We start from the raw sequence: 25,580 nt of genomic DNA on the forward strand, positions 1-25,580 counted from the left end.
GACTTTCTTTAAAACATAAGCATTAGTATTAAAACTGATGTGCCTGGAATCACACAAAGCTAACAATGAGAAACTTTACGGGTCTCTCACTGTGGGCTGTACCCCTGTTACTATGGTAACAGTGTCACAGTGACATAATAGGTAGGCACTTCACGCCACAGCTTTTGTGATTCTGGTCTCAATGAGTGTGAAAAGTCCAGAAAAAAGGAAAGAAACACAGACAAAAGGAGAAGCTGGATGTCTTTAAATATAATGAAGGATCAGTACAATTATCCAGAGACATAGAAGCCTCATCATCACCCAACATTGTACGAGAAATGGCTTAAAATGACAACTCATGAAGTGACAACTCATGAAAAACTTGTTCTAATACATTTGTAGCAACCCTTATTTTAACGCTGAAGCAGATCTTGTTTACTAAAACTTCAAGTCAAAAATTTGGCAATGGTTCATTCAAGAGGAGTAAACTCTGACTGTGTCTGTCTGTGTGCGTAATTATTCCTCAGATGAAAAGTGGAGGAAGGCAGACATCAATTTGTGTTTCTTTTTGTGTGTTTCCTAAAACAGCATGTCACCCTCAACTCTTGTCAGTCCGCTGCTTGAAAATGGGATTCACAAAAAGAGTTGGCTCTTTATTTGAAATGTATTCCAAAAGTGTAGTTTCCATCAAAGAAATAACAGGTTTTCAGCAGGCACTCTCAAAATCCAGGTGCAAAAATGAATTTTAATGAAGGCTTATGTCTGTCTCCGTAATTACTTTTACATCCACACTGACTTACCCAATTTCTGTTCACAGAACAGGAATACAATAATACAAAGTTATACTGAAACTACCTCAGTTAGACTCACGCAATGTGGAGAAGATGCAAACAGGATGTATCAAAAATACATACTTGCTTGCGGAACTAAAAAAAAATCAGAACAACCATAATACAGACACACACACACACACACACACACACACACACACACACACACACACATGCGCACACACTCGAGCCAATACAGTACTGGCGACACAAGACAATGAAATGTTTTTAAAGGCGTTGCTATTAGGCAGTTGTCTCATTTTGTTTGTTGTTTTTTTCTGCTGCTTCCATTGCTTTTCCAACCTCAATGGGACTCACCTCACTACATAATTAATGTAATTAAACAACCGTACACATATTTAACCTGTCACTAAAACACTGAATTACTCCTAGTGAGAAATAGATTACTATTACTCAACATCCTCTCAGACAATCAAAGCAGCAGCAACCAGTGTGGCTGAACTTTGAATACACAAGTGATGCAGTAATGCTTGAAACACAAATTCTGTCCTCCTTTTGCATGTTCAACGGAATCACATCCTCGAACATCTGGCAGAGGCAAAAATATCTATTGCACAATTTGTGTGCCTGCCTGGTTCCTGAGGAGTTACAGTTTGTGTAGGGCTGCTGCTTTTTTTATTCACGCTCTTAGCTGCTGTGCACATTTGGATTCAGTGTTTTCACAGTAAAGTTAACATAAAGTCTACAAAAGATGGCAAACATAGGAGTAGTCTTAATCCTGCCACATCCCATTTCAGCCCAAACAAACCTGTCCCATCCCAGGCCTTTTTCGGAGCAAAATAATCGAGTCTGTCCGAACCCTAAAAACAGCCACAAGCGTAAGTCTCTAGCCAATTGGCCCCTACAAACAAGCTTTATGTCCCCTGAAATTACATTTTCTGTGGGACATATCGTTAAGTTTAAAATAGAAAGACATTGTCAAAAGGTCTGACGAGCTTGCTCTGACTGCTTCTCCTTCATCTTCTTGGCTTAGAGGGTGAAGAACCCTGCCCCATCTAATAAGTGATAGAGAGCCTATTCAATACTAGCTGCTGTAATAGTAGATACAGTGATAACACCAGCCTGCACTTCAGAGACTTGTGTTTCTAAAGTATATGTTTTTGTACCATTTGCAACAACTGGAAGGAGACGCTGGCCCTCAAAACAAGCTATATGTATCAAACCCAACCCATACAATCCTAAATCCTCATGCTTAATGCACGAGTCAGGCTGCAACCCACCTGCAACTACTCATAGATTAGGAAGAAAGAAATGATTGAAAACAGAAATGACTGATCTTTGTGTAACATAAAGAACTGTTTTTAAAATGTTGAATTAAACTGACTTCTTGTTATAAGTATTCTGCACCGCCCACTCTGTTGGACTTGTTTCTGTCCTGTCCCTTCCATGTGATGCACAGAGAGACTAACTCCAATCCTGCGTGGTCTCACAGACATCTCGTGTCCTCTGTTGTTTACACAGTGTTTCTACAGCTCATCCCGAGGGTGTGTGTCCTGCAGCCAGTGTTTGTAGACGGCCACAGGGTCTATGTTCCAGTGCTTGTGGAATGAGACGGCCTGCTGCGAGGAGATCAGTGTCTCTGAATAGTCGTCTGGTCGGGCCTGAAATATCAAGACGAAGAAGTGGTGGTTTGTCTGTGTGTTGGTATTTCACGTCTGCTTAAGGACTAATTTTTGATTATTCAGGGGAAACAATTTCACCATTGCTCCAGGGTTGGTTCATTGTATAATCTGTTAGTTTTGTCAAATAAGAATTAGGTGTCATGCAGAGAATTGTCTGATACTAAATAATGGACTCAACAATATTTTCTCTTTTAACTCTGAATGAGAGTGGTGTGTTATTTTCTCCCTGCTCCTTGTGTCTTTTACTGTTTTATCTTGTTTTTGTTTATCGTAGTTAGCGTGTGTATGTGTGTGTTTGTGTGGGTGTTTGCGCACATGTGTGTGTATTGTTTCCTACCTGGTGGAAAAGCGGGCTGTGAGTGATGGGAACACCCATTGAAGTGAAGCACCTGCCCAGCACCATGTCATCAGGAGCGTCATCACTGAAACAGCCACAACCACTGGAGACTAACCTGGACACTGCCACCCTGCTGAGCACCATCCTGCACAAACACAACAGACTTTTAAAAAAAAGGAAATTAACAGTAAATAATAAACAGGAGTTGGTAGAAACCCAACCAGAGCTAAAAAGAGAGTAAACATTGGACTTATCAGTATCCAACCCATCATACACATTTCATGTGTTGCAATATTAAGAATGGTGCTAAAATGTATAACCTGTCTAAACATTTCCTGTGAAGCAGGTGCAATGATGAATTTGATCAAGTAAACACATTCTCTGTGTACATTATCTAACTCTGGCAGTTAGTGTTTCTAATTCAAAATCGATAGCTATATTGCTTATTGAGAGGCTTTTATCACTAGCCAACATTTCTTAATAATCTCTTCTCTTCATAAACTGATTTTTATTTTGGGCCTCACATGTTTTAATTCTATTACTTATCGTCTCAGAAAATGTGGTATTTACAACTAAAGCTGAAAGAGTATTTATCTAAACACTTACAAGAATGTGAACGACTCTCTGATCCATGGGAAAAATCTCTGCTACATTTTAAAGACCTCAAAATGTTACATCATTGTTCTCGTACAAAAACTGTGTATTCGGAAATAAAACAAATTTTAAATGATGTATGGTTGTGTACAGTTAAATGGAAGACAACAAATGCAAAGCTGCCAATGTTCAAACTTAATCAAAATACTTACTGTGTTACTGGCTAACTGACAGCCAATGTATTGGATACAGTTGCAGTCAAAAGGCAACATATACTGTAACTGAATGAAACAAAGTTAGCCGACCACTCTCCTTCTCACCCTCCTCCTCCTGTCGTGTAGCTGTATCCATTCTGAACCAGGCCATAGCCGTATTTCTCCCCCAGGCTCACTGCTTCCTTCGGGTTGTAGCAACGCAGAAGTCGTCTCAACCTGGATAAACTATAGATGAGCAATAATCAACAGACAGAAGACAACTCATAGATCAATAAAGACACAAAACAAACTACATCATAACACATGCGTAAAGACTCCATGGGATTGCAAGAGGATCAAAAACATTACTACATGTGTCTCTGTATTGCATTAGCAACCTTGCATTTTAGCTTTTTTCAAGGTTTGACTTGTACACAAACATAATCCCGTAGATTGTCTCACTGATTCTGCCTGATTGAGCTTTTCTCACGGCTATGTGGGCATGCACAGTTTCCTGAACCTGTCCTAAATTCTAAATAGTCAGTGGGTGAAAATGTCTGTAGTGTTTTGTGAAAGATAATTCAGTTAATCACATTATTCAAATAGATGTTACACAGGAAATCTTCCAAATGATTTTATTATCTTCAAAAACGTGTCTCCTAGTTACCTGACGAGTGTATCATCATCAACAATGAGCAGCCAATCAGCTCTGGGCACAGCTTGGCTCAGGAACCGCCTCAAGATTGCAAATGTCTTCCCACAATGCCCTGCAAGGAGAAGACATGTAAACAAAACAAAAAACTGGAAAAAAATGATGAAGCTGGAGTTATTAGTTCAGGCTTAGAGTTTATACAATGCAAACTGAAAGGAGTGTATTTCTTTCATCAAATGAAATAATCATTTTAACAATGTCTTATGACCCTGAAGAAAAAATGAAATGTCTGCATGTGTTTGTTTCGGTTCATAACAGAGGGCCAAACATTAAGTTCATGTAGAATAAGTGGATTTAGGTTCACTGGAAAACAGTTTGATGTGTGTAAAAAACAGTCTAAATTCTCTTAACATGTAATTCTTGTTTAATTTGAGCTAGCACAGATTCCTTCAAATCTGTCATGTGATAATGTGTGGCAAATAAAATGCCACACTTTGCTGAAAGAATGATTCATACAGGTTTTCTTTAATGTGCATTGTAATTGCTTTGTTTTGTTTTTTTTCATAATCTGCTCCTCTGTACCAAGATAAAAGAAGCACACACTGGTGCGGCACATACTTCAAACAAACCTGATCTGTATCTACTTGAAGTGATTTTTTTCCCCCAGTTGCTGGTTTGCTCTAAGTAATGCAAATGAGTTCATACTTTTACCACTATTGGCCTGCTATACACATTATAATTTTGGTCACATCTTTCCCGAAACCAATAAATTGGTTGCCATAAAATTCTGTACAGACATCCATGCTGCCCTGAAGGTACATCCTTCTGATTCAAACGGCAACATCGGGTGCTGAAAAATGAAGCCAGTACAGACGTGCTGTTCCTCGAGTGTCCACTTGAGGCTATCAGGACCAGTTATTGTATCTGGCTCCTTTCTCGAGGCAAACCCACCCATCGTTTCTCTATGAATACTAATGGCTCTGTGGTCATTAGCTTTGAGTATCTAGTCTTTGATTTATGTTTATTTTCCCTGATTGCTGTGATACACTAAAAGTGTATGAGAAAAAGAAGTGAATAGTTAAAGACAGGAAAACAAAAGGTGATGATGTTAAGTGGCCGCTCGATAATTGAACCACCACTTGAAGTTGACAATTATTGAGCTTCAAAAATATGTGAAGTGGTCTGTTGCTTTAAACTACACGCTCGTCTCAACATGCTATCACTATCACAATGCTAATGCTGCTTCATATTTCTAAATTCAAACCTGCTCACAGCAATCAAACAAACCTGCAAGCCAGATTATAACTGGGAAACAGATTATTCTGAGGGCTCACACATACTGCAGGAATTCAAATGGCTCTGTGGCCATTTGTATTCCAGGCAAATGACATTGCTCTATGTGGCTAAAACAACATTTCCTATATGATGATGTTGTTGATGTTGACCCCCTCCTCACCATCAGCGCAGGAGCGCCCGCTGTGGGCCGCTCCGTCACTCTGGCTTCTCTCCATTAGTGCATGTCCATAGGATCCTGTTTCTGCATGTGTGTGTTCATGACTTACAGAGTGTAAAAACTGAAATTTCCCCTTGCGGGGATCAATAAAAGTTCATCTTAATCTTAGTTGTACTCAAATGACCAACTCTATAGTCAAACAACCATCTTCTGTAGCACAGGGGTAGAGTCTGTCGTCTCTCTCAACCAGAAAGTTGAGTGTTATTATAAGTAAGCGGACCGGAAAAGTGCTATGCCCGTCCAAGTCCATTTACCATTTTACACCTACCTCTACCATCCTTTTCATATGATAAGCATGAATGTCGGTAATGTTCAACATGCTCACTATCTTAGTATTTGAAGTGTGGAATCGTACAAAATGCATTTACTTTAGTAATTTATTATTTCCTCTGTCTTCTTGCTCCTTGTCCTAGTATGCATGAGTGTGAATGAGACTCCTGGGTAGGCTACGATGGAAAGAGGCTACCTCCGGAGTGGGAATAGGATTCCTGACTCGGTGAGTATGGGGTTAACTGGGTTGGGCGGGAAAAGGCAGGAATGGGGTTTATAAAAGATGACCACAGTACAATGTCAACTCTTATGCCAACTGTATGTTTTCTTATCATCTGTGCAAACTAATAAAAAGATTAAAAAAAAAAAAAAATGTAGGGGATCAGTTTAGTCATTGTTTTTTATCCTCTTTGAACCATCAACGAGCAGCTTGTAAGGATATTTCAGTCAAGAACAAATGTTTGACCGACCATCATAACCATCCCTAGAGGATGTTGGCTTCAGATCCCAACTTTGTGTAGTGAGTTTCTTCAGTTTATTCTGAGACAGGAGTATTTTAAACTGTTGCTGATAGGCTCACCTCTCTCAGTATTGGGCACTCCAAGGTTGATTGTGGGTATGGATGCATCAGTGACATCGCTGTAATATTCTAAAAATGCAGCGTCTTTCTCCCAGGTTGCTTTCACCACCGGGACTGTGAGGAGAAAAAGGGGTAGAAAAAAAAAAGATTTTCACACACTGTTCTTTCTGCTTGTGTACTTTGGTTAATAGCTTTGAAATAGTCATTGACTTCTGGATCATTTTGACCCTAAAAAAAACAAAAAACATCCATGTTTTGGATAATTACACAAACCACATGAGCTTGTGAATTTAAGCAGGTAGTTTTTCGCCCGCGCAGATTAACTTGGGCTGAATGACCTGCTGACTTTTTAGCAAAAAGTGCAGTCACATAAAATGTAGTGGCAAGCGTGATAACTGCAGTCAAACTTTTGCAGCTAAATGTTCTGTAATTTACATTTAATTTGATTTTTTTCCCCATAATAAACATGAACTGAAAGAGACTTTTACACCGAAAATGCAGCATGAATCAACATGACTGACTTCACACTGAATCAGATTGCAAATATTTGTGTGTGTTCAGTGTGTAACTCAATACTTTACACTTTCACTGCATATTTAAATCCAGCAGGTCAACTCACATGACACCCATCTTATTTTCTCTTCCTTGGCCTCCCATGAAATCCAGGATTCTTTTTAAGATCCTAGTTTTTTTTTTAATGAAGCCCTGCAAGATCAGGCATCTGTTTATATATCTGACCTACTCCATCTTTACATCACCAGTACATCCCTTCAGGTTAGTCTACTTGATCCATCATGTTCGATCGAAGCGTTTGAATTTGTGGCTCGAACCCTGTGGAACTCCTTTCCGATGCACATACACTCTGCACTTTCTACTGATGCTTTTGAAAGCAGCTTAAGGCAAACCTTTCCAAATTGCTTTTTGACCACTTGTAATTGGATGTTATTTTGTGAGGTCATTTTGTACATTTGTAGTTTTTATCTGTTTTTTCTTCATCTTTTATGATTTTAACTGTTTTAATTACTAATATGGTAAAAAAAACAAACAAAAAAAACCAGCATGTCAAAATAAGACATATTAGTTTGGTGTCCCTTTTCAATCATTAAAAAAAAACATTGCAGGCCGTCAATTTTCCTTTGATCTGAGACTGAGCTTTGAGCTGAGACTGAGCTTCCTATCCTAGGGCGGCAGTAGCTCAGTCTGTAGGGACTTGGGTTGGGAACCGGAGGGTCGCCAGCTCAAGTCCCGGTGCGGACCAAAATATGGAAGTTGGTCTGGTAGCTGGAGAGGTGCCAGATCACCGCCTGAGCACTGCCGAGGTGCCCTTGAGCAAGGCACCTAACCCCCTCCCCACCATCAGCTCAGGAGCGCCCGCTGTGGGCCTCTCCGTCAATCTGGCTTCTCTCCATTAGTGCATGTCCATAGGATCCTGTTTCTGCATGTGTGTGTGTATTTCGGCCTACGTGTGTGTTCATGGCTTACAGAGTGTAAAAACTGAAATTTCCCCTTGCAGGGATCAATAAAAAGTTAATCTTAAATCTTAATTTTTTTAATTTACTGGTGTGAAAAGTGTTCTTCTGTTCATTTTCTAATGAAGTCATTACAGCCTGCATCTATTGTTTGACAGATACAATTTGCATTCACTCTTAAAAAAGGTGTCCCACCACAGCAAGATAAAACGTATTATTAATTTTTCTCTTTAACATCTTTGGTCCATCAATAAGTCAAACACACCTCTGTCTGAGTGGAACTTTGCACACGTTTTCACAGCAACAAAAACATCTTTCTCTGAAACTGGATCTCCCTGCAAAAGAGAGGAACATTGTGTGAGGTGCAACATGTACAGAATATAACCCACTTAAAACTGAATCAGTGAAGGAAAATAAGGGAACATGAGTTCCTAGCAGTGTATCATGTGTTCGTGTCTGATATGAACACTTTCATCTCTTTGGGGCTGAAATCCCATTTCACATTTGACCTCTTATTCCATGACATTACCAACAGTAAGCTAGATGTTATGACTTATTGACAGGTGTAAATTGATCTGCTAGCCTTGCAGAATACAAAGTAGACCATAACACACACCAGGAACTTTCTCATGATGGATAGTAAACCTTTATGACAAGTGCTAAATGTATTATGTAAGCTTTGTCTTCAAATCACATCTACTTAGTAAGAGTCATGTGTAGAGTATGGTGTGCATTTACATTTTTGTCCATATTTATACACTGTCATTTTTTTTTTTGATCTACAACCCATGGCAACATGACTCGGCATAAATAGAGCTTCCCAGAGGGGCAGAGTCTCTCACAGTAAAGATGACTTCAACAGCCTGTAAAAGACAGTGCTGGCAAGTAGTGCAACTCTTTGAGAATAAGGTTTTTTTTTAACATAGACTTTGGTCTGACGAGCCAAAAAGGACGCCCCTTCACTTGGCTTACAAGGAGCGGAAACATCTGACCGAGAGAGTTTTTAATGAGAGTTTACCCTCAATATCCACTTAATTACTGCTTATTAATACTAGGGAAGTTGTTGTACATTCATTATTATCTTAATATGCTTTGCTCAGTATGGCCCTTTATAAGGTAGAAGTAAGCAAAAGCATATTAAGATCAAAATTCATGTTCAACAACTTCCTAACTTACTATCAATAAGCAGTAGTTAGGACGGTATTGAGGGCAAAGTAGAATAAGGTACTAATAAACCCTTAATAATGACTAATGATCACCCTTATGCTATTAATAAGCATGCTAATAAGCAGCTAGTTAATGATGAATATTGAGACCTTAACTTAAAAGTGCCACCAAATAAGCAGATGTTTATTGATTTAAACATGCATATATATACATCTAAACTAGATGAACATATTTATTTACTGAGATCTACTTACATCTTTTTTTTATCACTGTCACACAAAAACAGACTCGTATAGTTCATTAGTTTTTGTACTGGTTTCTTTACCTTCTAGTTTTAATGAGAAAAAAAAAAGCCAGAGGAGACATCATCCTGCTATGTAAGCTTCCTTACTCTCAGCTTCTTCTAATACTAATCAAGTCTAAAATGAGGCAATAGTTTATAGCTTGTCCCCCTTAGGATGCACATCAGGATGTTTTTTCTACAGCATGGTTGATACCTGCTGTGGATCTCAAGGATGAAGGCTGTTTTTTGGTGTCTGCTTTCCTCGGAGGGAATTCATTGTTGGGTAGACATATTGTTCTTCGATGGCAGTACAGCACATGAGCTGAGACATTTCTACTTTATTTACCTTGTAGTTGAGTAATGGGCCTTGGTTTTCGAGTATTTCACTGCATCAAAAAAGTATCACACATCTACAAACATGCATGTCATCTCCCCACTACATTTCCTGTCTATCTTCATTCGTCCTGTCAAAAATAAAAGCAAATGGTCCAAAAAAAAAAATCTTCAAAAGATTATCTTGGTGGTGTTGCAATGATTGCAGTAATTCAGGAATCTGCTGCATGATGTCATTTGTTTGAGGTTTTAAAGAAATGTGTTACAAGCAAACTCTCTTCACACCATTGCTAAAAAGAAAGTACATGAATAAATGATGTGCAGTTTAAACTTGAATATTCTACAAAGGACCTTAAGGAGAATAAAGATTATAAATACCTTGCATGCTAATACTGATCTTTGTTTCTGTGTATTGCTTTTTTCAGAGTGTGGGCCTAAATGATAATTCAACACTGTAATAAAAATCATTTTCCTTCAAAACGGAGGGATACTGAGAAGGACAGGATTTAAAGAAGTGCTGTTAATTTGCTGCAGACACATAATGCTCTCTGACTGCACTGCTATTCCTTTGTATCCAGTAAAATGTCCTCAGCTATCCTCTTAATAAAGGTGGAAAAGAAAACAGAGACCTCAGACAAATAGCTCTCCTTTTCCTTCAACCCCGATTTTTGAAGTTAAAACATTTTGACAACATAAGAAGTGTGAAACCCTTGAAAAATCAACGTTATCCCTCCAAAAAAAAAAGTGGTTTAATATGGAGGGTCCACCATGTGCAAAGCAAATCACGTCTGTTTATCTCAGATAGTACTCTAAATAAAGATTTTGAGAGAACTACTGTAGTCCTGCCTCTCTGACATACGCAGTCCCTCTTTTCTTTAGTCTTGTTTATTCCAAAATGTGCTTTAATGCTTTTTTGTGTTTGATTTGTTCCAACTCAACAGACAACTGTTGCAGTGATCCGTCATCCCACTCAGCCTTGTTAGGTGTCTGCTTGATTTCCCTTTAGCCTTCAGACTGACTCAGCCCACTCATCGCTGCATTTGTATTGCAGCACAATAGGTCGACTCTTGGCAACGGAAACATGTGTAAAGTGCTCACATTTAGCTGGACTCAGTTATAAATACGACTTATAATACGACGGCTTATTTCTCATGTTTTTCCTCCTTTTTGGTGATTATCCGTACAGAAAACCTAAACTATGTCTACAGTACATCAGTTTAATATTCTGTAACACCTGTCACCACAACTTGTATCACCTGCTATATAACTAATGTTTCTTTGGGCTAGAAAGAGTGCACATTTTCTCTTCTAAATTAAATGTAATGATTCTGATTTAGCAAAAGTTTCCCAGTGGTGACGCAAAACACATGCATAGGAAAACAGACACTGTCATTACCACCCATACCCATATCCACAAAACATGTGTAGCTTCCAACAATAGCCTCTTAAATGTCAATAATTAAAGGTTTGTACATACACAGTTGGGCAGGTAGGTCGCAAATGTGGAGGCACAGTCGTCGTCTCTTGCCTCTGTGCAAAACTCTGGAACTGCTGTCAGCTTCGGACCGTTTCCTTCCTCCCAAATAAACAACGCGATCTAGAACAACAGAGGCACACATGCAGATTTATGAAGCTCTTGAGGGGAAACAGCTTAAAAGTGATTTGTGGCCTATTTCCAGTAATGGTACCACAGCGGCCGAGGGGTCTAAAAGAAGTAAATATCTCTAACTTCATGACAGCTCTGGACATGTTGATAACTCTCACACAAACACACGCACACAAAGTTGAAGTCATTGGGCGCCGGTGGCCTAGTGGTTAGTTGAGCATTACAGGTGTATCAAGTGTAACATGCTTAATCAATATCTCGATCTACCATCATTACTTTGCATTTTGAGGAGGACAGGAGGATTAACATCACATTATAATGTCTGCTCTAAATCTGGAGATCAGAAATAAATTGAAACATAACTTTGTCTTGACCTTGAATTCAATCTAACACAAGATGTACAATTTTTAAGCTCCTGTGAGAAGATTAAGCTGGTTACAAAACAGACTGAAAATTATACAGATGCCTCTATATGACCCACAAAAGCAATCAGGAACACCAGCGAGAAGACCGACTCTTTTATTCAACACAGGGTCGGTGTTACAGGAGGTGATTTACAGCACGCTGCAGAAACGGCCTTTGTCTGCATCTGACATTTAAAATAAATATGGATTCTTTTTGCTTCGTTCTGTTCCGCTTTGTCCACATGGTTGATCAACATCGACACAAAATGAAAGTTCAACAGTAGTAATTTCAACCCAATCTTAAACTTTTAAACAGAAAAATAAATACAATCGTGCAAAAATAAGGTTTCCCAAGACCATCTCTTCTGCTTCTGCAGTATTCATGTCATGAGCTTTATTGTGTGCATTAACTTAAAACCAGGAAACGTGCAAATACACATAATAAGCTTGAGGCATAGAAAGCTGCAGGGGCCTTTTCAACAAAAGGAGCCTCAGTGCCCGAGGAAAAAACGTCTGTCATTGTGAAATGTCTGAGCAGCTCAGCGGGCAGTCTGAAAGATTACACCGTTTTCACTTTTCACAGTGGTAAAAGTAGAATAGAACCAGAGTTTCAACAAGTAATAAGTAATCACAGTGAAAAGGCCAGAAACTAGACGCAGGTTTTACAAATTCTCCTGGAAACTGTCTCGTGTACCTCGTGTTTCAAATCAATGGAGAAATCAGACTTCAGAGGTTCGTATTGGACCCTCGCAGCAAGTCTGAAACACAAGAAAGTGAAAGGTATTGAAAAAAGAGAGAATAACTCTTATTCCGTTTTGTTAGAGAATGTACTATGGCGGTCCTGAATGATTGGTTACCTCTGAGTCCTCCTTTGTGTTAATTCAAAACACTGCACTGAAAGGGATTTTTCTTTCACTATGGGTAATGGGTTTGATGTCAGCATCCTGAATGACTACACCTCAACAAAAGCACATTTTTATTCCATTTATTCTTTTAAACGGCTAAGTAAGTGATTGTATCGTGTTGTTAGCTGTGTTCTTTTCCTCCTGACCTCTTCATTTTTTAAATCAGGAGTACTCCTTAATTTATTGTTTGACATACAATTACAATAAAGGCTTCTATTGTTTTTCTAATTCTATTCTTTTCTACTATTGGGTAAATATGATTTGAATTATTCACTCTATTAGTGCCAGATAGATTCATGCAGAATAGATGATAAGGTCTTTCTGCAGATAGGACTTCCTTGTGTGACCGTGTTTTTAAAAAAATGTAAAAAATATAATTGACGTCTGAATAAAAGGAGTCCTTTTTATTCTAACCATAGACTGTATATAACAAACATCTAGTCACACACCTGTGGAGCAGCGGCGTGCTGAGAGCCCAGCCTGCTGCGGGGTCGGGGTAACCGAAGGAGCAGGGGTCTTCAGAGAAGGCATAGTGGTGAATGATTGAAGCCTCCTTGTCATGAAGACGCTTTCCCAAAAACCATTCCTGTGAGTTTTTGAAAAGGGAAACGGGGAAGGTTGATGTGAAATGAACATCTTTTTTTTGTAATTCTCTTCACAAAGCTTGTTCAATATGTGCAACACAACAGCCAACTCAGTCACCATCAAGGATTTCTGAAGGTTTAATATTTGTATCTCACGTATTGTACTGGATATCTGTTGAGGACGTGCAGCAGAGCAGACAGCGTGACTCTGGTCTCCTCCTCAATGAAGAAAAACCAGGATGCTGATTGACCATAAGTGGCAGAGAGACTGGAAAGATCCATAAGAAGACATTAACTGTATGCCTTTATTTCCAACCCCCATAGGAAAAATTAAAGCTTTATTCACAGAAAACGTTATTTAACCTCATTTAATTCATTCGTTTATCATCCTCATATTTTTGGTTTAACACTCACTGAGGAAGTGCCGGGAGGATGCTCCAGTCCCCGTCAAACTCTGAAAGCTCATGGAGGAGAAGAACAACTGGAGCGCCCTATGTGGAACAAATGATCTCAGTACAAAAACTTCATTTGAATAATACAGTACATTTGCCAAGTAAACAGATATATTCCCACAACATGTTTAAGGTGATTTTATGTGGAGTTTTGGTTAAATTATTATGACCAAAAACTTAAATAACAATGATTTAAGAGAGAAAAAAAAACACTTTTGAAAAATCCCACAAACATAAAAAAAAACATTTGAAGAACTGTGAGAGTTGAAGAACAAAATACTCTAATGACAATCAAAAACAAATATGGTTCAGTTTAATAATGGTTCTAATTGTTCACCTCTAGAGGGCACTGTGAGGGTGAGTATGTCCCTTCCCACTCTAATGTGACTGTACAAAAAGCTACACACAAAAGGTCATTTATCATTAGACACATGTTGAAAATGTGTGCAATATAAGTTGTATATCAACTGTCTTTCAAGAAACAAATGTTTCCAGGTAAGGTTTGACATTGGAAGAGAAACCTTGAAGCTGACAAAAGTACTGTGTGTCCTTCAACAGCACAATGTTGAGTAACAACATCTGCACACCATCCTGCTGTGTGATGCTGTTCTCCGTCTCCCTTCACATTAAATGGCTCACGCAGATGAACTCCAAAATGTCTTCAGTGCAGCCACAAATAGCACAGGCTTAGACACGGTGCTAAGGATTAATGTGTTTTATTTTTTGCTGTGTAGGCTGAGATCAAGTCTCTCTCTGAGTCACATCTTTGTTTAACTCGAGGACTATAGAGTGACCAAGAGAAAACGTAAAACTCTTTGAGATATGACGATAGGGAAGCTATTCCAGGCACAGCTAAAGAAATGCTAAAATCGACATCCTCACAGTGATGATGGTAACAAGCTAATTATTAACTGGTAAAGTGTTGCTATGTTCACAAACTTAGCATGCTCGTTTTTTATCTTATTAGTGCTAAGCATGAACTCAACGACACAAACAGTCGTCAAGTTTACTTGGCTAAAGACTGACACATTCTAGCCGATCACTAGGGTTCAAAATACAAGTGTCCCAAAAGCATTTATAATCCAGCATTAAAAAAATGTGTGTCCCAAATGCCAGCTCATGAGTTGTTGAGACATATCACGTAAATAAACATCAGAGTCATGATGGAGAGAGTGAGATAATGAAAAGGGGATTCTCAAAGTCATAGTGATTTATCCTCTGAGGCCATAAATGTCCGGACAAAATTTCCACACTATCCAAAAACCCATTATTTGTTGGTTTAAAAGTCTTCCAGGAGATTAAGTAGCCTTGGCAACAAAACTAATCTGTGTGTTCATGTTTTATTTGCTCTTGCAGATGCGTCTGGACCCCATCATATTCAGACACACTTTCACCTGAACTGATTCAGGCTATGCCAATCTTAAGCATCAGTTTATCTAATATGAGGGATGTTTTGTTTTTTTGGGGGTTTTTTTATACTTTATTTTTCATTTTTGTTTTACAAGAAACACAGAACAAGTGAGGACTTGGGCAAGACAGTATGAATAAGATCAAATACAAGAATGTAAAAGGCACAGGTACAGTACATAATGGATGGTACATTCTAATGAAACAAGATATATTTACGAGTCTTTATCTTTGTATAAATCCCACTTTCTCCAATATTCTTCTCCCTTCTCCTTTTGTAGTCGCAGGACAAAAGTCATTTTTTTCCATAAAGCTGATGGAATTCACAATGTTCCTCAAGAGTCTCATGGTAGGAGGGTTCCTCTGAAGCCAACATTTAGTAATCGCTTTTTTACTTGCCACCATAAGAATCTTTAAAAGTAATATGAGGGATGTTTGAAACAATGCCAAACAATTTGCTACTAAATCATGCCTTGCCAAATCTCTATGTACAGCACTGAATTAGAAGCCATAGTAAATGGAACTAGCTACCTAGCCTAGCAGCCTCCTACGGCCTCACATGTTGTGTTGATCTAATCTCTTGTAGACAGAGAGATTCTGTATGTACCTGTAGATTAAGCCCCTTGGACAGAGGGTACAAAAGGCTGATTGTACCCTCATTTGAGTCAACACGATTGTAAAAAAAAAAGAAAGAAAGAAAGATCATTGGCTTTTAAATGACAACAGTGACTAAGATCGTGTTTATTACATCCATGATCTGATGGTCATGACAGGTGCACGTGACTTGTACATTCACCGGGGACCACATGCAGGACCCGTAACACCTAGGCTATTTTTTTTTATCGCTTTTGACGGTCACTATAGCTGCACCCACTTTAATCTCAGATGCACCCGAAGACATTTTGTCCTCGAACCTGGCCAGCCCTTGGAAATTCTAAATCAACTAATAGCTTAATTATACTTTGCAATTTTGTTTATTCAAACCAAACCAACAGCTGAGACAAAATCACATGAGAATACTTAGTAACATCATGTCTAAACATCTAATAAAAGAAAGTCTTTTTTTTCTGTATAAATTCATCAAAAGTTTTATGAGTATTACATAATTTCCCCTTAGACAACCACCATCGAAAATGTAATATCCTAACACACCTCTGCCCATGTTCACATCCAATTCAGAGGGTGTCGGGGTGTGTACTACAATCTGCTGAATGTGTGGGTGAAAAAGAGAGGAGAGCACAGCAGCCAAATGTGACAGCTGTGAATGGAGGCTGAATGATGAGGCTGCATTGGCAGTGACATCTTGGATTAAAGGCTTTCACTTACAGCCAACAACAAAGAACCATGTGGCACTGCCACAACCAAAGGCTTCTTCATATAAATATTGATGTAGACAGGAAGCTGGGTTAAAATAAACACTGAGAATATAATGAAGTGCTTCTGCTCAGAACTTCAGGTGTAGCTACAATTTACTCTAAGGTAAATCCTTAAGGTGGCAACATAGACTGTAAAAAAAAAAAAAAAAAAAAAGGAGAAGGATAACATGACAGCTCCCAAAAAGTGAAGCAAAAACATATACCCCTAATGAGCTGCAGTGCAGGTCACACTGTCTGCTTTATTTGGTTTGCAGAAAGGGCGAGACATCAGTACTGTTCAGACTCTGGCTCCAAAATGAGGTCACCAGCGCAAAACGTGAAGAAGGAAACATGTTTTTTGACCGTAAACTATCATCATGTCAGATTTTATGACCACCTTTGTCAGAGCACACCGTCGAATACACGTGAGTTACAAATCGCATGACGCACAACACGCCCCCCCCCCCCACATTTGAACAGCGCACTACAATCAAGCTCAATCTGGCTGTGTTACGCACTTCCTTAAGGAGGCATCGCAGCCTGTCAGAACAAATTACACGTGCAGAGATGATTGCACACTAGCATGCATCCAAAGATGGTAATTATGAACCTCGCCATGTGCAGCCAATGTTTCAGCAGTCTGACGCGTTCAACCCATAGAGATAAAGCGGATACTCATAAAACCTCTTCATAGGTGCAGATATTAATAACTGCATGCTGAGCTTCTCTCTTTGGCCTCCCAGGCTAAATAGCATTATCTCAAATGTGGTCACAAACTACGAGTTACAAACATTATTGTTTGAAGGGAGGACCAAGAAACTATGTATGAAGAAACTTGATAAAAGCCATGTCATAACTTCATGATACAGTGTCCCCATATGGTTTTCAATTTCTCTACGTGTGTTGTGTCTGTCCCTATCAAATAAACCATAAAATAATACAGCCTACCATGTGTTCTTGAGGTTCAAAACAAACTGTAAAGCCCTGACTCACCATTGTGAGTTGAACTCTCGGGTTGGACGGCCTGCTCTGGCAACCCATAGGCTCCTACACGGGCACACCTTTATATATAAGGCAATTCTTGTTCTGCTCCCACACTATGTATGTGTTTTGATCATGCAGAAAAGTACCGGACAGTAATCTTTGTGTTCTCAGGACCTCTTTATGCTCTCTGTACCAAACGCTCGGACAGAAATTGGGAAAAGGGCTTTTGGGCATTCTGCACCCTCAGCCTGGAATCTGATGCAGAATGACTTCAAACTCAAGGAGCATGGTGTCCTTAAATGCTTTTAAATCTAAAATGAAAGACTTGGAAGCAGATTGCTTTTAGCTTGACTGCTTGGACTACTGACCCCCAGATGTGACTCATAGATGGTTCTCTTTCAATGTAAAATTTAGTGTTTTGTAAATTGTACTTTGTCTCCCTTTGTCTGTAACTTTGTGTTTTTTATGCTGCCTGTCTTGACCAGGTCTCCCTTGGAAAAGAGGTTCTTAAGCTCAATGGGACCTACCTGGTTAAATAAAGGTAAAATAAAATAAAATAAAAAACATGAGTAAGACTACCCATCATTCACTGAGTATCCAAGACAATGTTTTTTATCAATACAATACTGCATGCAAATAGGAGAAAAATCTATAGATATTTTTATGATCACTAAATCATGTTTCCCAAAAGTTTTTTTTTCAAAGCAGGAAACACAAAAGTTGTGCCATTACTTAATATCTATATTATTCAGCAGTATTTTCTTAACAGTGAATTTCAGACTCACCAGAAGTCATGCAACTTGTATTGTATGTATTTGTGTTTTAGTTTTCTTCTGTTCTGTTAAACTGACAACAACACAAACTGTTGATTGTATTATTACTCTTCACAACTCTGATGTACTAACAGTCATTTAACAAGCTATGAATGATAAGATGTTGTTTATTTAAAGGGCGGCTCACTCATATTGAGTCATGTTTCATACCATCGGGGGTTTCTCTTCTACTCAATTCTTTTTCTGTCTGTCAGAGTGAAATTGGTGCGTGAAAACCTCAAACCAAAAACCACCACCCCCTGGTGTCAGATCAGAACAGTCATAGGCGTGTCAAACCCAATCACTGTCGCTGGTAAATCGTCCTCTGATGTGCGTACAACACAGACTCAGAGAGAGGGGGAGGGACAAATGGAAAAACAATTAAAAGAATGTATCAATCCATCAGCAAACAATATTATTATAAATGTCATTGAGATCATTGAAACAACCACATCATTTCTGAAACCGTTTCAGTAGTCGGGGGAAATAAAGATTTCATGACACTTTTTATTTTTCACATGTTGTTGTAGAAATCTTCCGTTGGAGCCCCTGCTGACTGCCTTCTGTCATTTCTCCTGTCAGGGAGTGTTTTCTGGATTATAAATGAGGCTGGAGCAAGAATCAAAGACCAAATGATTCTTCCTTTCTTTTCACAGTACACGTTCCCATCAAAGGAATATCAACAATTCTGTGTCTCTACTGCGGGCTGTCATGTCCATATGGCCGTCGATTCATTTCTCTGAGGTCTACAAATATTTCATTTTCACAGCCACTCTGCAGGGTCTCGTTTGGTTCAGTAGTAGGGGAGCTCTGTGGAGAGGAGGACACCTACCGGTGCCTGTAAAATACCACAGCAACGATTAAATGAACAAGATTGCTACATTTTGATTCTTGGTAGAGTGTCCTGACCTGAGTCCTGTTTTTTTCAAAGAAAAAGAAGATTTGACAAACCTTATCCAGTGAAATTGTAATCCAGCCTGAATCCAGCCGTCTGATTGGATCTCGATAATCCTGACATTTTGGATCAAAGTTCTGATTATCATACTCAAAAGTTTGAGTTTTATAACCAGATAAAAAATCTGATTTCCAAATCCCTTTTTTTTCCTCTTTTGAACAACCCCACCAGTATTTCAACGCTTGACACAATTGAAACCTTTAATTTGGTCAGGTTACTTTGGAATACATGAGCCCAGGTGTAAATACAACCAAGACACATTGACGACCCTTCGATCAGAATACTCAGAGCACATTGAGAAGCGATCGGGGGTACATCTGACCACAGTATTTTAGCGGTGTGTAGTGAAGATTTCTCACATCATTCTGAGCATATAAGAATGTATTTTAGAAATTAACACAAAAGTGTCCTGTATTGATTTCTTGAAGGACAGTGAATGACTATATTAAGGGGTGAGGGAGAACAACAGGACAGCACTAGACACTGCAGGAGATGTGACTCATGACCTGTTCATCATAGTTTAGAATACTGCAGCACAGGGAGACTTAATGAGCTCCAGTCTGCAGTGAAGTTCTCAAACTTTACTGATTAACCACCAAACTTTGACAGACAATTAGGCTTTATGCTCAAAAAAAGTTTTATACCACGTCTCTCCAAAAGCTTAGTCTTTTATTATTACCCTCTGTCTCTCTCTATCTCTCTCTCTCTCTCTCTCTCTCTCTGCTGTGAGAAGATCCTAACACGGGTGGTCAATACAGACCCATCTGGAGACAAATCGTATGCCAGATGTGCACAGACATGTAGGAGCTCTTCACTTGTTATGTGATCAACCAAAAGTGATTTTTTTGTCAACAAGGTAAGTTGAGTGGGACATGAATTTCTGGATTTAATTGAATAGAATCAGAGTCAGTTCTAAAATGGATTGCAAAAAAACTACAAATATTTGACTTCAATGCAAACATGCCAGAGATGAATAGTGGCTCATGTGGAAAAGTCTTGGGCTCGTCAAAGCAGCAGAGTTCATCTCCTGGTGACCATGAATCTCTGTACAAAAATGTAAGGCCAGAATTAAGACAAAAATGTTCGACTAAGACCAAGATCTAAACTGAGTATGTTATCCTAATGAGTACAACAGCACTGATCAGTAAGCCTTCTACTTCCTGCCAAATGTTACCTGTCCCAGTTCAGCTGCCTGCTGCAGAATCTCCACCTTCCTCTGACCAGCTCGACGGGCGTGGTAGGAGTTCCTCTGACTCTGGATCACCAAGACAACCTCCCCCAACCCTGACAAAAAAAAAAAAGAATATATATAGGCAAAGCGAACCTGAACCTTCCACCCAGAAAACTTTACTTTATGATGACAATGTGCAGCTATACACAAATGTACTCACATGGCAGAAATTTTTTTTCTTATTAATGATGTAACATGTGATATTAAAATGTATACTGCCTAAACATGTGAAATCAATAAAAAATGATCTAAAAAAAAAAAAAAAAAATATATATATATATATATATATATATATATATATATATATATAGGCAAAGCAGAAACGCAAATAACAATTGGAAAATTTGGGAAATATGCTTCTTATTTTCCTTGCTGTCTCTGCACTCGGTCATGAAATATCCCCATACAAGTCAATTTCAACTAAATGTAATGTAAAAAAGCTTTTTACATGTACGTTCTTGTATGTATATCACAAAACATAAAACAGTTATTTCAGGTGAGCCACCTTTGGACAAAGCCAGGTTAGCTGTTTCCAGTCTTTTTGCTACGCTAAGCAAACTGGCTGCTTGGTGTAGCTTAATATTTAGTGTTTACTGCTTCAATCTTTCACAAATATTCTTACTAAAAAAGCAATAAGCCTATATCCCCAAATTACAAACTATTCGTATCACTTTTTGTCCTTCTCCCCCAGATTTATTTATTAAAACAAAAACTCTCAAAGGTTTTGGTGGAGGCTTTCATTTGCACTTTACATGTGTGCACTAATGGCATTTCAGACGAGATTTACAAAGTGCCATCTGCTGTTTTGGTCCCTCACTCACCAACAGAGCTGTGTGTGGTGTGCTCTCGGCGCTCTGCTGCCTGTGAGGAGTCAGAAAGAGACTTGTTAAGTCTGACGCACGCTGCTGAGCTTCATGATGAAGAATAATCACAGTGAGAATCTTTTGGGGCGGCACTTACATCAGCACCACCTGTGTGTTTGACTCCAGCACAGGGACCTGGAGGGGGGGCGAGAGAAAAGGCGACAGTGCTCATCAAAAATAAATAATTAGTTGTACTGACATGAGCAGCAAGCGTATAGTTTGTAATGTTTTAGTCAGGCTGATGATCAGTCGATAAATGAAAATGAGAGAAGAAGAGGATCATTTTAGATTCTACATCAAGCAAGAAGGCCTTTTTATTTTAAATCTTTCAGACAAATCAAGCTAACTGAATATATATACTTACTGAATATACTGAACTTCACTGAGGCTGTTAGTTGAAGCCCATTCATAAGAAAATACTTCTTATTAACATTATTGTTACTTTAAAAATTAGAGCAGCAAATAAAACAGGCGTCTAACATCTTGACATATCTGTTACAGTACGGTATGTTGACATGCTGCAAGTACAGTCTGAACAGAAGTAGACTCATTAGCAGTAGATATTTCTGCACAAACAACACCTCTATCTTCGTCTTAACAAGATAAAATTCTGTGAACCTAGAAGAACTCCCGATAGACTTTGAAACCAGGACACGTTTAACATGTCCTACTTATGAGTACAATGTTGTATATTAATATCAACATGTCAATATATCACTGAGATATGAAAACACATCCTGTAAACAGTGTAGTTAAAATAAATAAAATAATAAAAATGTAATAAATAATAAAATAAATAATCTGTTAATTTTGGCACAAAATGCATAAAAATCAAATTTTGTGTGTGTGTGTGTGTGTGTGTGTGTGTGTGTGTGTGTGTGTGTGTTTGTTCACCTGGAGCTGGGTGCCACCATTAAAGTCTGCAATACTGCTGCTCATCTGAAATCAAGCTACCTACACACTCCACAGTATAAAAGACGGCTCAGTCTTCCACTTGACGCCAGATTGTCCGTTTACCCACCAGAGTGTTTCTCAGTCCGGCTTGTTTATAATATTTTTTGAAATGATAAGATTTCTTTGTTAAAATTGTCTTCTCCTGTGTCCAGATTTCCATACCTCAATCTTCAGCATTCAACGCCCAGCTCCATGACCTCACCTCTGCTTCAACACTGACCCTGAGACCACATATATTGAACAGCAAGACACCAGAGAGAAGCTCTCATACCTCCGGACCTCCTGCCAGTATCCAAAAGACGTACAATAAATCACTTTTTTTTTAACTTTAATCCAACTGTTTTGTGTCTGTATTGTGGGTCTGTCTGCGTTCGTTATAACAGTACGGGCATGCAGTGGATCATTCTTTAAATGGACTATCATCCTTCTCACTCAGACATCAACACAATATGTCTTTTTACTCACAGTAAAAACAAATAGGCTGATCTGAGGATTACCATTTTCTCCAATTTCAACCAAAAGAAATGCATCTACATATAAAGTCAAGGCGAGACATAGAGCACCCCTGAGAGGAGGCTGTGCACCCACTGAGGGGTCGTGACTTAATGTCTTGCTGCTAAATGAATTGTACGCAACATGAAGCCAAAATGTTCAACGACAATAATGTGAAAGAATTACCGCCAAAGACAACAATGACTGTCTTAGGTGTGTCACGTGATTTCTGGAAAAAAAATGTATGTCATTTTATGAATCCGAAGGTTGGATTAACACACGTTTATAATTTCCAGTATCTAATTGAAAGGCTCTGCCAACCCATGCCACTCACCCACACAGGGGAGATGTGTCTGATGAGACCATGAGATTGTGTTTACCATCCATCTTTGCCAGAAGTACCAGGACCTTTTAATCGTTCACTGATATTCTCTTTGTAGTTTAATGACCTCGTGTATTTCCCAGCAAAGCTCAGCCCAGCTTTACCGACAGCAGAGGTGTAATTGCCCCGACTTAAATGGTGTGGAGGACTTCCATCTTGTTGATGATTGATGATTATTCACGTGTGCAACAATATATTTAAGAAATAATGCGGGCTTGTTTCAATGCCACAAAAAAAATTACTTACAATTAAATTACTTTACTTGCAAAGACTTCTTCAGGATGCATTTGATTTATATTTGATAGCCTATTTAATGTGAAGATCTTTCACATTAAATAGGCTATCAAATATATACACTCGCGTGTAACTGTACTGGCCTTTTGTTTACAAACGGGATCACTTGGAGGGGATGGGCAACTTTGGTCACAGCAGGGGGCCACATTCATTTAATTCTCACTGCCAGAGGGGCCAAATTGTAGTATACAAAAACGATTACAGTCGATTATGTCTCAAATTTAACTCAACATATGGCAGTGATCAAATATTATTATGGACATATTTATGGTTTTCATGATTTCATGGCTGATTTTGTCATGTTTTCTTCATGTTTCCAATTAATTGATGTGTAAAAATTGACCTGAGGGCCACGTTGAGGGTTGATGGGGGCCGCATGTGGCCCCCGGGCCGCCAGTTGCCCACCCCTGGTCTATTTGTGACGCGTCAAGCTCCCCAGACTAAAACCTTAATTTCCTGTAATTACTACCACGTGGTAATAAATTCTACACATTTTGTAGCACAGCGTGTACCATAACGACACCAAAGAATAACTCAGCTGGGTTATCTGACGTAAATACCTTTACGGGTACAGGTGTAGCCTATTTGTTATTGTTAACTTGAATGGGTAACTTTATTTTGAAGGCCAAATTGAAGCAGCTGTCGTTACGTTTAGCGTTAGCAACGGTAGCTAACACGGTAGCTGTCTCCGTCGTGGAATGAACCCACTTACCAAGCCAAAGCGTGAGAACGGCAACCAGTTTACATCCGTCAACTATGTTGTGAGGTGACATGGCTCCCGTGACCGCTGTCTGGCTTTTGGGATTACCGTCTTTTCATGGCGAAGCCGAGAAATAGGTCAGCTACATTCTTGTTCTGGCAGAACTCTACTTTACTGTAGTGGCTGTTCGTGCGAAGCTTTAGTGACCTCTAGTGGAGACAATGCTGCTATGACATACGAAAGTTTATTGTTTCTTATCTATTCTTCTCTTAAAACTTCCCCTTTTGGTAGGGTATATATTTTATATTATTCAGTATCTTTAGGCCAACTTCCAATGCGCACACACACAACTGGACAATTCACTCTGACTCTGTGCAATAATAATGTTATATTAATGTTATATTAATGTTATATTATGTTTACCAATCCACTTTGTGCAATAACATGTTACACTTTATGTTCACTGTGTCCATGTCTGTGTTGCACTGAATATTACAGACTACACTTTTGTCAAATAGCTGATCTATTTTTTATTTTTGAAATGTATTTTTTTTTTGTACATCCTTAATTTTTCTTTTTTATTTAAATTATACTGTGTTCACTTTTTGTCTGCAATCTTTGCTCTTTGCTGCTGTAACAATGTAAATTTCCCCACTGTGGGATAAATAAAGGATTATCTTATCTTAATGTGTTCATGTAGCCTATTTTGTTGTTAATTTGATTGGATCTGCCTTATCTGGTTTAATTTACCAGAATTTTTTTTTTTTTAAATGTGAGAATATTAAATTAAAGTCTTTACAACAAAGTTTATTTTATTTTCTGATTTAGAATAAAAAATATATCCTACTGTGATTCTGACCAGATTATTTTTTAATGTTATAAGCGCAAATTATTGACATATAGGCCTATTTAATTTCCTAATTTTAGATTATTGTCTTTATAAATCGTTCCTGTTTTATTAAAAAAATAAATAGGCCTGCTGTAGAAAAAAAAAAAAACTTTCTTAGGGCTCCTGTAAAGTACATTTAGTTTGTGTCTTTTTTTGTTGACGGAGGGGTGGGCTACTGTCTGCTACAATTCACAGACATATGGTCATTATCACTGTTGTTTGGGTTGTGTCTGAACAATATTTACAGTCTATGTGTCTGACTTTTAAAAAAAGAATTTGAGTGTTTGAGAACTTGAGAGTCTTGACTGTCCCTCCCATAGTATGTCAAAGATTGGCCCTAAAACAAAAATATCATAAAAAGATTAAGATAAGCAGTTTTTATACATTTACAAAAGCTGTGTTTGAAGGGTGTGTTGTTGATCTAGACGATGTCACGTGTTGATAAGATAATGGGTCAATATAGATTA

The 25,580-nt window shown here is 38.5% G+C and overlaps 1 protein-coding gene and 1 long non-coding RNA gene across 3 annotated transcripts; both read right to left on the minus strand.

The window, feature by feature from the left end:
- Positions 1 to 66: 66 nt before the first annotated feature.
- Positions 67 to 24,420, minus strand: b3glctb (beta 3-glucosyltransferase b). Of its 2 annotated transcripts, XM_061055055.1 has the most exons (15): positions 24,237 to 24,420; positions 21,500 to 21,537; positions 21,361 to 21,400; positions 20,483 to 20,592; positions 13,758 to 13,834; positions 13,500 to 13,611; positions 13,209 to 13,345; positions 12,549 to 12,612; positions 11,322 to 11,441; positions 8,327 to 8,396; positions 6,593 to 6,706; positions 4,245 to 4,344; positions 3,704 to 3,823; positions 2,790 to 2,934; positions 67 to 2,431 (listed from the first exon to the last, which is right to left on the minus strand). In XM_061055055.1, the coding sequence occupies exons 1-15, from the start codon at positions 24,295 to 24,297 to the stop codon at positions 2,297 to 2,299; spliced, it is 1,443 nt and encodes a 480-aa protein (XP_060911038.1). In that variant the 5' UTR covers positions 24,298 to 24,420; the 3' UTR covers positions 67 to 2,296. The 2 variants fall into 2 exon arrangements, with proteins under 2 accessions (XP_060911038.1, XP_060911039.1); XM_061055056.1 differs by lacking the exon at positions 6,593 to 6,706.
- LOC132988811 (uncharacterized) lies at positions 15,381 to 15,742 on the minus strand. Its single transcript, XR_009675865.1, has 2 exons — positions 15,493 to 15,742; positions 15,381 to 15,461 (listed from the first exon to the last, which is right to left on the minus strand). It is a non-coding gene; the product is annotated as an uncharacterized LOC132988811 (long non-coding RNA).
- Positions 24,421 to 25,580: the final 1,160 nt, after the last annotated feature.

Source organism: Labrus mixtus, chromosome 14 (assembly GCF_963584025.1).
Source record: "Labrus mixtus chromosome 14, fLabMix1.1, whole genome shotgun sequence".
Lineage (NCBI taxonomy): Eukaryota > Metazoa > Chordata > Actinopteri > Labriformes > Labridae > Labrus > Labrus mixtus.

Coding starts and splice junctions, on each gene's coding strand:
- b3glctb (XM_061055055.1), bottom strand. CDS start 24,297: ATGTCACCTCACAACATAGTTGACGGATGTAAACTGGTTGCCGTTCTC. Junction 8,397..11,321: donor CGACCTACCTGCCCAACTGT/GTATGTACAAAC, acceptor TCTCTTTTGCAG/GGAGATCCAGTTTCAGAGAA. Junction 6,707..8,326: donor AAAGTTCCACTCAGACAGAG/GTGTGTTTGACT, acceptor TTCTCCTCACAG/TCCCGGTGGTGAAAGCAACC.